Below are 15,671 nucleotides of genomic sequence, written 5' to 3' on the forward strand. Positions count from 1 at the left end.
TCTACATTACTGCACTCTATGCCACTCTGCCCCACTGCACTTTATGCCACTCTACACTACTGCACTCTTTGTCACTATAAAAACGCTGCAACAAATTTTCCCTCATTTGGGATTACTGCACAAGGTCCAAGCTACCATCTCCCTTGTACTGTCCAAACTCGATTACGCCAATAGCCTCTACCACGGATCACCTTTAACGACCATGAAAAGACTACAACGGATTCAGAACTCAGCTGCCAGACTGCTCTTGCATATCAAACCGCGAGACCATATCTCCCCTGCCTTGAAACCCCTGCATTGGTTACCGGTTGCCAGAAGATCCACGTTCAAGCTGCTTTGTACCACCCACAAAGCAATACATGGAATGGGACCGCTCTTCATCAGGAATAATTTAGCATTTCCAAAGCACTACCCTATTTCTCAGCCTATACTTCTCTCATTATATCTTCTAGCCCAACATTCTGACTCATCTCAAACTTCTTTCTTCTACTCTTTCCAATGCATCTGTCATCCTATACATTTATCAATATATCCTCTACATCCACTCTCTCATTTATTGCAAACCCCACACCACTACTATGATCCCCAAAATAACCCTTTCTAGACTCTCGCCTACTCTACCCTTCCTTGCATCATCTGACAACTTTTTTACTATACTGATCCCCTGAAACAACCCTTTCTAAACTCTTCCCTCCGACTCCTCCCCTCCAAAACTCCTTTTTACTCATCCAAAAGTCTCCTCCTCCTGCTAAGACCTTAAAAAAAGAGGAAAAAAACATTCACTCCTTTATCCCTCCACTATCCTTTTCAATCAAAATTAACAGACTAACATGTTCACTTCTCAAATTCCATATTCAACTATACTAATTCACCACTTAACCTTTTGTGTTCCAGAGTAGCGTGCTACTCGCTAATAAAGCGTCTCAACACCCCATCGGGGTTACAATCGCTGTATAAATGCACACCTTTTCCCTTTTCTACCCTTCTCAATCCATATAACTGGCTAACATATCCACCACCAAAAATTACTTTCATGTTTCACCATACTAATTCAACACGAATACTTATGGGTTCCAGAGTACCATGCTACTTGCACTTTAAAACCCCATCAGGGTTAGCAAGTACTATATAAATACAAACCTCTTTCCCTCTTTTATTCCGCAACCTACCCTTCTCTACCCAAATAACTGAATAACATATCCAATTACTTCATATTTTAGAATACTAATTTTTAACACTAATCCTTTATGGGTTCCGGAGTGGCGTGCTACTCGCCAAAAGAGAGCTTTAACACCCATCAGGGGTAACAAGTGCAATATGAATGCAAACCTTACTTCCCCTTTTATCCCTTTGCTTTCCTTCTCACTCCAAATAACTGACTAATATCCACCACTGAAATTACTTTCATATTTCACTATATTAATTCACCACTAATCCTTTATGGGCTTCCGGAGTAGCGTGCTTCAACACCCCATCAGGGATAACAAGCGTTATATAAATACAAACCTTTTTTCCACCTTTATCCTTCTGTTATCATTCCCAATCCAAATAACCGACTAACCTATCCACCACTTAAAATATACTTGCATGTTTTACTATACTAATTCAACACTAATCCTCTATGGGTCCCGGAGTAGCGTGCTACTCGCCGAAAAAGCACTTTGCCGCCTCGTCAGGGGTAGTAAGCGCTATATAAATGCAAATACAATACAATACTTTGTGCCACTGCTCTATGTGCAACTGCACTCTTCGCTGCACAACTCTATGCCACTGCATTCTACTCTGCACCACTGGAGTCTAGGCCACTGCACTCGGTGCAACTGCATTCTACCCCACTCCATGCCACTGCACTCTACTCTGCCCCACTCTATGCCACGGCACTCTACTCTGCCCCACTCTATGCCACGGCACTCTACTCTGCCCCACTCTATGCCACGGCACTCTACTCTGCACCACTCAATGCCACTGCACTCTACTCTGCACCACTCAATGCCACTGCACTCCATGCCACTGCACTCTACTCTGCGCCACTCTAGGTCACTGCAGTTTACACCTCTGCACTTTTGTCACTCCACAATGCCCTACTCCTTTGCACTCTATGCCACTGCACTCTACATCACTGTATGCCACTATACTCTGCACCACTCTACTCCACTACACTTTATGCCAATCTGCTCTACACCACTACGCTCAATGCCATCGCACTCTACGCCACTGCCTTTTATGCCACTGGACTCCGACACTGCTGTGCACCACTATTTGCCACTGTACTTTGCTATAGTTTTACCATACCCAAGTGTCATGTCACTTTAACCTTTGGTTTTTCAGTGAAATTCTATTATTATTTTTTTTAACTTAAACTAATATTTTATTAGCATATGTAAAGCCAAAGGCGTGACTTGGGGTTTGCTACAGGCCAGGTCCTCTTCCAAGCCCCCTGTGTCCAGCCAGCCCTCTATTGCACATACATTTGTAAATATGTATGTACATATATATATATATATATAATTTGTGTGTGTGTGTATGTATGGCCATTATTTTAGAGGTGTGACTGAATTGTGAGATGAGTAATCAGTACAGGAGCAGCTTGAGATAGAAAGTTTCTGAACTGAGAGTTTTATCCCATTATCGCGGGTATCCTGAAAGCCAAAGGAGAGCCTGAGTCTAGCTGTGAGCAAGTTGCATGGATTTATGGGCGATTGTTTTCTGTTTCTCTTCCCCGTTCCCCTGGATGTACCATAGCACCTGTTCTCACTTCTGAGTCTCTTGTGGACACCGGGGCGGGGTCGAACAGTATTGCCCCTGCTGGGTTAGGACACGAAGTTTAGTGATTGTCAAATCCGTGCATTGTGGTAACTAGGCCCAAGTAGGATGAGACCCCCACGACTGGTTATCAGAACACATCAGGCTTCAGAAGGGCTGCAGCAGGATTTGCATTTATATTTATTTTCTTTTAGGCTGATTTAAAATAAATGCTCACAGTCGCCACAGGGCTTTTCCCCAAAGCTAGAGAGCATCACACCTCTGTCTATTCTAGGCAGAGTATCTGGTAGTCAAAAACTTTACCGAGCGTGGGTTACAACAAAAACTTAGAGCTGTGAAGAACTACTGCAAGAAAGTAAACCTACTGTAAATCTAGAGAAAACTATCTTCTGGTGTTTGGCAGTGCTAGGGTGAAAGGGACGTGGAGGTATGCTGCAGTTATTGGCCCCAACCATGCAAGTTATGTTTATTATTACAAAGGTACATTTCTAAAAAGACTTGCCATCTTTCCTCACACCTGTGCTATCCATGCTATTAGAAATGGGACAGGCCTTGTTTCATATGCAGTGTTCACCCTGGCATACTTAATGTGATGTTTCCACTCCTTACTCCACATACCTCCTTCGTGTCATCCCCACACACATGCAGCACAGGCACTGTATCTGACAGGCAATGCCCCCACCTCTCATCCACAGCTGAATTGGCAGAGCAGCAGCATTTTACCCCCGCCCACATGGCCTCTCTGTTTAATCTGACCGGGTCCTACAGTGTCACCCCTCCACTGCATGACGTAGACCTGATGTAATACCTCCGTATCCTTCCCTTCCGTGCCTACCGGGGGCAGCAGAAACATACCCGCACACCTCATCAAACATGATGCATGGGGGTCTCCTGAAGCCTGCGCTGCCAGGGCTGTGCAGACCCCACTCGCCATACAGAGCAGTATACACCGATCTCATCTGGTGCAGCATTTTGCCTGCCTCTGCACAAACCTCTCCCCCTTCCTCCCTCTATCTTTTGATTTTGTGATGCGGCTGCTGTATCAAATCCTCCTCCCTAGGCCCAAATACTCCTAAATTGTCTCTGATCTGCTGCTGTGACAGCATTCTGTTGAGACCTCAGTGGACTGCCCTCATTTTATCTGGTATAGATAGGCAGAGATGTGATCAGAACCACTCTTTTTCTGAAAATAATTACTTTCAGATGTATTACTTTTTTGTCAAAGTAGTAAATTTGCTTGGAATGCGCAGGAGATCACTTTGTGGCAAGTTTACACGCCCTTCACCATCGAGCCAATTTTGTTGTGCTCATGCAAGAAGTGCACACCTTAGAGGAAAAATAAACAAAACTAGCAGAATGACTAGTAGCGATCGAAGCATCATTCTCATCCACACACCCCATTCCTGACCACGTTGGGAGTCTCCGCTCACCAGTTATTTTGGTTGTGGTACTAGTGGAATCATGTGTTTCACAAACAGGGCAAGATTCATTCCATCTTGGCAAAGCAGGGCTGCTCGTTCTGGCACAGAGGCACACCCTCAAGAAATGAGGACTTTGGGAAGAAGGGATGATGTAATAAATTGTTACACCTCCCTCCTGAACACACCCTCTTCTATAAGGAACTCTTCAAACCAGTCCAGATTTTCTGCACTGGCTGACTTGAAAGCTTGCCACTGTATACATGTTGTCTTAACGCTGTGCTTAAGTATTTTTTTTTTGTCTACAGGTTGCATTGGGCAACTTCTTTGAGGACGGTGGTGATGACGATATTGTGACCCTGCCACAACCGCCTCCGAGCTCTGGGTCCAGAGGAACTGGTTCCAGGTGAGTCGTTACACATGAACCAAAAAAATGCACATAGCTATTTCATGAAGGGCCAGCAAATCACTGCCTGGCCCACTGTAGACCCCTCTGGAAAAAGGAAATTCCTGTTAGAGCAATATGTGGGACGGTTATTCTTTTTGTACAGTTTACACGTTCCTGAGAATAGCTGCAGGAAACTGGGGCAGACCTGTACCTTTACTAGCTTGTCTTTCGTCACCTTTGTGTGTAGGTTCCTGCTTTATAATTGTTTTGTCCTTTTCAGTGATCACAGGGTGACTTCCTTTCAAGATCTAGTGCATGGACATGAAGAGGATGAAGACGAGGAAGAAGGACAGAGGTCAGAGGTTCTTCTGTGTTGTTTTTGTTTTCTTTTGTATGGGGTGGATTCTGAGGGTGGTACAAGTCAAACAAGGGTTGACACATTCTGACCTCTTCTGTGCTGTGAAGTAAAATCAGGAAGTGCTGAAACCTTAGATCAAATTATGTGGTTAAGTCTTCAGTGGTGCGTACCTGTGAAGTCTGATCCAGATAAATGTTAAATATCCCACTCCAGGGTTGAAGCCTGGATCAGTGCCATCTTTCACATGGGAAGCAGGGATGAGCAAGACACTTCTCTAAGATGGGTTCTTCCAGTAAAACACCCACAGTGCAGAAAACGCACATTTTGTCTCTGTTATCCCTTTTCTTTTCATGTCCATCACTCAAAAGCATAAAACTAAGTAACTGTAAAACCTTCCACAGCACCCCCCACCCCCTCCCCTTCCCAATCACAGTAAGCTCACTTTGCCGTTCTTACAGGAAAGTTAATTCAGGGGGGGCGAAAGGCAACACGGTTGACAATCAAAAAGCATGTATATGCAGTAGCCAAGGCCATATTACAGAATCGATTTCATTTAATTTGAATTTGGAATGAGATTAATGGGGAGGGGGAAAAAGCTCCTGTAGAATGGGTTTTGGAAAGTCGCGAGCAGTGTTACAAGAATACAAGTGTACTGCTTGGAAAAGAGAATCCAACACAGCTTTACAGAGCTCCAGCATTATTAGGTGACCAGGATTAAAATAAATTATATATTGTAATGATTAACCTAAGTCCTATGACTAAGTTGAAGAGTATCACACGTGTTCTCCTCAATTTCAATTCTCCATGAAAACTTCACACATGGGCTCGCCTATTATGGGCACCAGGAAGGGATGCTTTAGCTACACTCTTGTTCAGTTTGGGCACCAGTCTTGGTACATGATGCCCTCTTTTGGGAATACAGCTGTCTGATTGGCTTGCTTTAGAATTATCAGTAGGACTTGGATCTGCTGCTAACTCGCAGGGCTAAAGTGAACGTTGGATCGAAGGAGAAACGGGGTTCTTGACCGCGGCCTTTAGGGGATGTGTATCTGCCTACACCAGTCTTTCCCATGTGTTATAACGAACCTTGATCTACGCTTTAGATATTAAATATATATTCTTAACCCACAGCTGTACTGAAATCATATACAGTTGTTTGCTTTAGATAATTGGTACAGGCCGTCTTCAATTTAAAATGCTTTGCATCCTTAACGGGGTTGTTGTCAGTGGTTTCCTTGATTTTCATGTGTAGCGCCCAATGCGCAAGCACCCACCTGTTGATAGTGAATTCATTGTCTGTTTTGATGTGTTGGAACACTTTCTGTGACCACTTTGCCATAAATAAGATGTGTTGCTTGGAAAGTGTTTAAAACTAATCTTTGCATATCCTTTCTCTTCAGCTGCAAGTCTTTCCCCACTTTTAATCCTCCCTGCCACCCCCTCAGAGTTTTTAGGTCTCGTGACCTATCAATGCGCATGCGCATTGAGAGAAGCGAGACTATAGGGCTTTAAACAAATCTTAACTAACTGTGGCGATTTGGTGCTGTGCCCGTGGCTTTTAGGTCAATGCGCAAGCGCATTGACCTAAAATGCGCGTGCACAGCACCAAATCGCCAGCCATCTGTTCCCCAGCTTGGATCTCCTGGCTGCTCCTCCCCTAATTATCCGCACATCAAAGGCCCCTGCTTCACACTTCAAACGAATGCTACCGAGAGCATTTCCCGCCCGGCCGCTTTTAATTTCATTTAGCAAGCAGTTCCCCCTCCTCCCTCTCCTCCCTCTCCTGACTTTCTCCTGCCTGCCATACCAATCCAAAATGAGGCGCTGCTGCTCCAGTCCCTGTATTACTCCCACTCATCTATGATTAGGAATAAAAGACTGTTGGTTAAAAACAGTTTCAAGATAAAAATGGTTTCCCATTACTTTTGCAGAATGTTCTGCATTTCCTTAACCGCCTCCAACTCTCCGACTTTCACATGCACATACCACTTTGCTGATACTGACCGAGACATGCGCGTTATAAGCAGGAAATAGAATTCTACAGGAAACAATACTACCGAAGACCATTCGAGGGGGTGTGAGCTTAATGCCACCGAAGAGTACGTACAATTATTAGAACTTAAAAGTTCAGTCAACTACCCTTGATGCACGGACAACCTTTGAAGAAAGTGAAAAGCATGTACCCTAACCTCACCCTCACCACCCTCAACCCCTCACCCTCACTCACCCTCAACCCTCACCCTCACCTCAACCTTACTCCCCCTCACCCTCACTCACCCTCACTCACCCTCTAACCCCTCACCCTCACTCACCCTCACCCCTCACCCTCACTCACCTCCTCAACCCCTCACTCACCCTCACTCACCCTCACTCACCCTCACCCTCCCTCAACCCCTCACCCACCCTCACCCTCTCTCACCCTCACTCACCCTCACTCACCCTCAACCCCTCACCCTCACTCCACCTCAACCCCTCACCCTCACTCACTCACCCACTCACTCACCCTCACTCACTCCTTCACCCACCCTCCACCTCACTCACCCTCAACCCCTCACCCCACCCCCACCTCCTACTCACTCACCCTCAATCCCTCACCCTCACTCACCCTCAACCCCTCACCCTCACTCACCCTCACCCTCAACCCCTCACCCTCACTCACCCGCTCACTCACCCTCACTCACCCTCACTCACCCTCACTCACCCTCACTCACCCTCACTCACCCTCACTCACCCTCACTCACCCTCACCCTCCCTCATCCCCTCACCCTCAACCCCTCCACCCTCACTCACACCTCCACCCTCACTCACCCTCAACCCCTCACCCCTCACTCACCCTCACCCCTCACCCTCACTCACCCTCAATCCCCTCACCCTCACTCACCCCTCAACCCTCACTCACCCTCACCCTCACTCACCCTCAACCCCTCACTCACCCTCACCCTCACTCACCCTCACCCTAACTCACCCTCACTCACCCTCAAGCCCCTCACTCACCCTCACTCTCACTCACCCTCAACCCCTCACCCTCATCCCCTCACCCTCACTCACCCCTCCCTCACCCTCAACCCCTCACCCCTCACTCACCCTCAACCCCTCACCCTCAACCCCTCACCCTCACTCACCCTCACTCACCCTCAACCCCTCACCCTCAACCCCTCACCCTCACCCCTCACCCACCCTCAACCCCTCACCCTCAACCCCCTCACCCTCAACCCCTCACCCTCATCCCCTCACCCTCAGACCCCTCACCCTCACTCACCCTCACCTCCCTCACCCTCGCTCACCCCACTCACCCTCAACCCCTCACTCACCTCACCCACCCTCACTCACCCTCACCACCCTCAACCCCTCACCCTCAACCCCTCACCCTCACTCACCCTCAACCCTCACTCACCCTCAACCCCTCCCCCTCACTCACCCTCACTCGCCCTCACCCACCCTCACCCTCACCCACCCTCAACCCCTCACTCACCCTCAACCCCTCACCCTCACTCACCCCACTCACCTACCACTCACTACCCTCAACCCCTCACCCTCAACCCTCACCCTCACTCACCCTCACCCCTCACTCACCCTCACTCACCCTCACCCACCCTCACTCACCCTCACTCACCCTCACCCTCTCACCCTCAACCCCTCCCTCACCCTCAACCCCTCACCCTGCAGCCCCTCACCCCTCAACCCCTCACCTCAACCCACCCCACCCTCAACCCCTCACCCTCAACCCCTCACCTCACTCACCCTCACTCACCCTCACCCTCACTCACCCTCACCCTCACTCAACCCTCAACCCCTCACCCTCAACCCCTCTCCCTCACTCACCCTCACCCTCACTCAACCCTCAACCCTCACCCTCACTCACCCTCACTCACCCTCACCCTCACTCAACCCTCAACCCCTCACCCCTCAACCCCTCACCCTCACTCACCCTCACCCTCACCCCCTCACCCTCACCCTCACTCACCCTCAACCCCTCACCCTCACTCACCCTCAACCCCTCACCCTCACTCACCCTCACTCACCCATCCCTCAACCCCTCACCCTCACTCACCCTCACGCCTCACTCACCCTCAACACCTCACTCACCCTCAACCCCTCACTCCACCCTCAACCCCTCACCCTCACTCACCCTCACCCTCAACCCCTCACTCACCCTCAACCCCTCATCACCCTCACACTCACCCCTCACCCTCACTCACCCTCACTCACCTCACCTCACTCACCCTCCCTCACACCACCCTCCCTCACCCCTCACTCAGCACCCTCACCTTCATCACCTCACCCTCATCACCTCAACCCTCACCCTCACCCACCCTCAACCCCTCACCCACCCTCAACCCCTCACCCTCACTCACCCTCAACCCCTCACCCTCACTCGCCCTCACCCACCCTCACCTCACCCTCACTCACCCTCAACCCCTCACCCTCACTCACCCTCAACCCCTCACCCTCACTCACCCTCACTCACCCTCACATCCCACCCTCACCCTCACTCACCCTCAACCCCTCACCCTCAACCCCTCAACCTCAACCCCTCACCCTCACTCACCCTCAACCCCCTCACTCACCCTCACTCACCCTCACTCACCCTCACTCACCCTCACTCACCCTCACCCCACCCTCACCCACCCTCACTCACCCTCACCCCTCACCCTCACCCCTCCCTCACCCTCAACCCCTCACCCTCAACCCCTCACCCTCAACCCCTTCACCCTCAACCCCACCCACCCTCAACCCCTCACCCTCACTCACCCTCAACCCCTCACCCTCACTCACCCTCACCCTCACTCACCCTCACCCTCACTCACCCTCAACCCCTCACCCTCAACCCCTCACCCTCACTCACCCTCAACCCCTCACCCTCACCCTCACTCACCCTCAACCCTCACCCTCACTCACCCTCACTCACCCTCACCCTCACTCACCCTCAACCCCTCACCCTCATCCCCTCACCCTCAACACCCTCACCCTCACTCACCCTCACCCTCACTCACCCTCAACCCTCACCCTCACTCACACCTCACCCTCACTCACCCTCAACCCCTCACCCTCACTCACCCTCAACCCCTCACCCTCACTCACCCTCACTCACCCACCCTCACCCCTCACCCTCACTCACCCTCACCCTCACTCACACCCTCACCCTCAACCCTCACTCAACCCTCAACCCCCTCACCCTCACACTCACCCTCACCCACCCTCACTCACCCTCACCCTCCTCACCCTCCCTCACCCTCACTCACCCTCACCCCCCTCACCTTCAACCCCTCACCTTCAACCCCTCACCCTCAACCCTCACCCTCAACCCTCACCCTCACCCACCCCTCAACCCCTCACCCACCCTCACCCCTCACCCACCCTCAACCCCTCACCCTCACTCACCCTCAACCCCTCACCCTCACCTCACCCTCACCCTCACTCACCCTCACCCTTCACCCCTCACCCCCTCACCCTCACCCTCAACCCCTCACCCTCACTCACCCTCACCCCTCACTCACCCTCACCCCTCCCTCACCCTCAACCCCCCACCCTCACTCACCCTCACCACCCTCACTCACCCCACTCACCCCTCAACCCCTCACCCACTCACCCTCAACCCCTCACCCTCACTCACCCTCAACCCCTCACCCTCACTCACCCCTCACCCTCACTCTCACCCTCACTCACCCTCAACCCCTCACCCACCCTCACTCACCCTCACTCACCCTCACTCACCCTCACCCTCACTCACCCTCAACCCCTCACCCTCACCCACTCACCCTCACTCACCCTCACCCTCACTCACCCTCAACCCCTCACCCTCACTCACCCTCACCCTCACTCACCCTCAACCCCTCACCCTCACTCACACTCACCCTCACTCACTCTCACCTCACTCACTCACCCTCACTCACACTCACTCACCCTCACCCTCACTCACCCTCACCCTCACTCACCCTCTCACCCTCACTCCAACCCCTCACCCTCACTCACCCTCAACCCCTCACCCTCACTCACCCTCAACCTCACCCTCACCCTCACTCACCCTCACCCTCACTCACCCTCACCCTCACTCACCCTCACCCTCCCTCACCCTCACTCACCCTCACTCACCCTCAACCCCTCAACCCCTCACCCTCACTCACCCTCACTCACCCTCAACCCTCACTCAACCCCTCACCCTCAACCCCTCACTCAACCCCTCACCCTCAACCCCTCACTCAACCCCTCACCCTCAACCCCTCACCCTCAACCCCTCACCCTCAACCCCTCACCCTCAACCCCTCACCCTCACTCACCCTCACCCCTCACCCTCAACCCCTCACCCTCAACCCCTCACCCTCAACCCCTCACCCTCAACCCCTCACCCTCACCCCTCAACCTCACCCTCAACCTCACCCTCACCCTCAACCTCACCCACCCTCACCCACCCTCACCCACCCTCACCCACCCTCACTCACCCTCACTCACCCTCACTCACCCTCAACCCCTCAACCCCTCACCCTCAACCCCTCACCCTCACTCACCCTCAACCCCTCACCCTCACTCACCCTCAACCCCTCACCCTCAACCCCTCACAACACATATTGTGTTACAATAGGTGTCACATTTGCGAAAGATAAAACTATTGGCATTGTAAATAACAAAGCTATTAATTTCGCTATTTTCAAAACAAGCACATAAATAAAAAATGTGTCCTTTACAATACCAATAGCTCAAACTTTCCTAATGCGAGCCCTATTGCATTGCTGTGCTTCTCTCCCCTGCTGCACTCTCCTGCTCTCTAGAGATGTGGCCTAACGACCAGAGCTGCCATCTAAGTCACGTAAATACAAAACATGTTGCATTCCAAATGCTATAGGTGTCACATTCGCGAAAGTTATAACTATTGGCATTGTAAATGACAAAGCCATCAATTTAGCAATTTTAAAAACCAACAAATAAATAAAATATGTCATTTACAAGACCAATAACTCCAACTTTTCGAATGCGAGACCTATTGCATTTCCAATGCTTGTTTGTGTTACTTTGTAGGAAGCTGGGTCTTTATGTTATAAGCCAATAATTGATAATATTGTGTAAAGAGTCGTGACATCCCCCTGCCCCCCCTCGAAGTGTACAGTGCTTCTATGAAAACCCAAAGTGCTCTATTTGTGGTAGTGTGGTCGAGCAGCCTTAGGAGAATCTCATTTTACTAAGCGATTGATCAAAAGCAAACCCGTTCTAGCACTGCCAAGATGTTCCAATGGATGAAGGTCCACTTCCGAATTACATGTTCTGTTTCTGTTCTGCCCTGTGAGTATTTATGTGCTATTAGGCTTAGGGTTCTTGCTGTGTATGTGCAAGTTTATTTACACATTCTTATGGCAAGGATGTTTTTCCACGCCTCCTGGGGTGGCATTTGCATGGGGGGGGGGGAATATGATGCCTTTAATTTTGAACCAGATGAGTTTATTTTGGTTTCTCTCTACAGATTTTACGCTGGGGGCTCTGAAAGAAGTGGGCAGCAGATAGTTGGCCCCCCACGGAAAAAAAATCCAAATGAGCTTGTAGAAGATCTCTTTAAAGGAGCCAAAGAACATGGGGCTGTGGCTGTGGACAGGGCAGGTAAAGGCCCTGGCGAGTCCAGCAGATCATCGGTAAGGATCCAGTGATCAATTTGTGACTTTCACTTGATAGTATTACAATCTCCCCCCACTCCCCCCCCCACACCCACTGGCCCTCCCTGTTCTTCATATGCTGTTCGTTTCTCCTGTATGAGACTGGCACTAAGGGAATAGGGGTGAGGCAAGGCCATGTAGGATTTCGATTTGGGGATATTTTTGGGACTCAGAAATAGAACAAACGCATTGACTGAGGTGGAACCTGCGTGTGGTTACTGCTTTTCAGCGTAAGCCCAGTTTTAATTTGTGCAGGTAGATGTTTGTGGTGGATAGACATCAGACATTGACTCAGAGCTAGATGGAGAAAGGTGAAAGGGTGAACTTGACATTGGGGCAGGAATTGTAGGGTGTTGGAATCAAGATTGAGTCTTGGTATTTAATATCCTTGGAGTTCAGCAGCACCACACTGGCTTTTAAGAAAAACTATGGGCCCATGCACTTACTTTTACTTATGCAGTTTGCAAATTAAGACCTGTTCAGACCTATTTGCTGAGACCCATTACACTGCTATGGTGGCTTTGCCATTGGCTGCTCATACCTGCTTTATTATGTGACCTTTCTAGTAGATGCCGTTATTCCTCCTTTCAACCAGTGTAAGTTAACCATGAAATACTTGGGTTTTTACCAACTAGAGGCTCAAACCTCACTTGAGTTACTTTCTGGCATCTTCGCTTTTCATATTGTCTGTACGTATAGAAAACAATTTTTTACTCTTCCTTTTTGCAGCCTTTTGCTGGGGGCGGCTACCGTTTGGGAGCTGCACCAGAGGAAGAGTCTGCATACGTGACAGGGGGGAGAAGACAACCTGGCAACCAGGATGTAAGTAATTCCTTATGAGCAAGCAACACTTTCTTGGTCCAGTTTTGACACCATTTTCCTTAATGACACTCTTTTATTTATGTGCAGTGTTAGGCTGATGCTCATGTCTTTCTTTGTTTACATACTGTCCTTTGTAAGTTTGATGTTGTCTGGTTCTTTTTCAGTATGCTAAGACTTATGGGGCTTAGAAATGTTAGTCTTGTACAGTAAGCAAGCAATCGGATAGAGACTTCTAGCAGCAGATTCCTTACCTGTGAATTTCTAGCCATCAGACTGGATCCAGAAACTTCTGCATGAGCAGTACCCCTGCGTGTCATTGGGCGGCTTAGTTCAGTTCCACATGGCTTAGTTGGCACCGGATGTGATGTCGCGGTCACCTATATAGACTCCAACCAGGCGCTCGGACATCTGTTCTTTTCCTTCTGCAACAGTTGGCACTGATCCAGCGAAGAGCTACCCCTCTGTCTTTGTTTTTTTTCCAGATTTTTCTTTTTACCTTTTTTATCAAAGATTCTTTCCTTGAGTGTTGAGGGATTAACTCTAGAAAGGTAGGGTTTAAGCTGTGTGTCGCCTGTCACTGCGCCGTGTCGGTAACCGGGCCGCACATTGTGTGCTTATGGTGTCTCGAGCACGACCATGACTCAAAGTCGTGCTCGGACTGTTGGGTCATGGCTCCGAAGGCTTTGAGGGAGCGGTCCCTAAAGCTGTTTGCGGCCCGGCAGTCGATGTCATCTAGCGCAACTTCTAGGAAGTCTCGGGCCTGATCGAGGAAGAGAAGGTCCTCCAGGACCCCCAAGTCATTTTCATTGCACTCAAGGTCCTCTGGACACTCTGGGAAGAAGCACAAAATCGTCCGTTGAGGATTGACCAGACGAGTGAGGAATATCGACGTTCCAGGCACAGTTCTTACGTGCCGTTGCCCGGTCCGACTCTGCATCTCTCCCCGTTTCCGTGAACTAGAGTGACCCCCGCTCAAATAAGAGTTTTATGAGGCCATGCATCGCGTATTTGAGTAGGCTGACCCCTCCAGTGTGCCTCCGGGCCCCGTGGGGGTCGGAAGAGGTCCCATCAGGTTCCACGCCGACAGCTCCGGCCTCCGCTCCAGTGGGGTCTCATGGATCCGATCCCAGATCGACGCCAGTCTTGCCGGTCCACCCTCCGCTGGTCCCAAATTTGATGCTCCTGGCACGGCCAGCCCCATTCTGATTCCCGGCGACTGAGTCGGAACACCGGCTGTCAATGCAGATTCTGGTGCCGATAGAACCGAGGAGCTCTAGGTTGTTGCCTGAATGTTTTGAGGAGGTTACAGGCATGGGAGAAGAGTGGGAGGGGTCACTGAACCATATAGAACACCAGTTCGACACTCCTGGTGAGGAATTGCGGAAGCCTGTGGACTGGACACCTCTCCAGATGCTGGTATGATGGTGATGAGGGCAGTGGAGGTCCTTGACCTCTTGACCGAAGTGCTTCAGACTGGGGCTTCCTCATCTTTAACCGTTTTGCCCTTCAATGATGCACTGACTGATGACCTTCTAGGCACTTGGTCCAAGCCTAGCACATGGGCGCCTATGAACCGAACAATAGCATGCCACCATCACCCTTCTCCAGGTGATCCAAGTTTCCTCAGCCAACCTCCACCCCTGAGACCTTGATACTTCAAGCCTCAACATACTGTGGCGCGTTCCCTTCTGCTGCCCTGGACCAGGAATCCAAGATGCTGGACTTACTTGGGAAGAACATATTTTCTTCTGCCAGCCTATCATTGTGGTCAGTGAACACCGCATGCCTTTGGGCTGTTTGTGATGTCCTGGCCAACCTCATGGACCTATCCTTCGATAGGACTCGTCTCTTCAGCGAGAAGGCAGACTCGGCACTGGATTGCTTCAAGGTCTTGCGGGCTACGGCCAGGTCCTTTTGGCCTCTCAGTGACTCTATACCCCAGTCTGCCTTTCGTGGCAATGGAAGGGGCATTCAACTGCGTCAGCCATACCCCAGCCACCGTCCTGAATAGTCTTCCCAAGTTGAGCGAGTTTACGGACGTGGTGCATTCTGACCTAGTAGGAAAGGTAGCCAAAAGTCATCCACCACAAACCCCCGGCAGCTGTAGGCTCTAAATCCTCCTAATTTGGTTCTGCAAGACCATGGTTGTCTAGTTGGAGGGAGAATCCAACATCACCTTCTCCACTGGCAGTCCATAACGTTGGTCTTGCAGATCACTCGGAGGGTTTACTCCTTTCCAATCTCCCCCACCCCCACCATCTCGAAGACAGCTCGCGGAGTCT

General features: G+C 50.4%; 1 protein-coding gene across 1 annotated transcript in view; it reads left to right on the forward strand.

Moving 5' to 3' along the window:
* Positions 1-15,671, forward strand: part of NSFL1C (NSFL1 cofactor) — a 94,864-nt gene that overhangs the window by 21,733 nt on the left and 57,460 nt on the right. The window contains exons 2-5 of the mRNA XM_078651700.1: positions 4,490-4,587; positions 4,850-4,924; positions 12,381-12,546; positions 13,297-13,389. Coding sequence (XP_078507826.1) covers positions 4,490-4,587; positions 4,850-4,924; positions 12,381-12,546; positions 13,297-13,389 — 432 coding nt within the window. The remainder of the gene's footprint in view (positions 1-4,489; positions 4,588-4,849; positions 4,925-12,380; positions 12,547-13,296; positions 13,390-15,671) is intronic.

Source organism: Lissotriton helveticus, chromosome 7, assembly GCF_964261635.1.
Source record: "Lissotriton helveticus chromosome 7, aLisHel1.1, whole genome shotgun sequence".
Classification (NCBI taxonomy): Eukaryota; Metazoa; Chordata; class Amphibia; order Caudata; family Salamandridae; genus Lissotriton; species Lissotriton helveticus.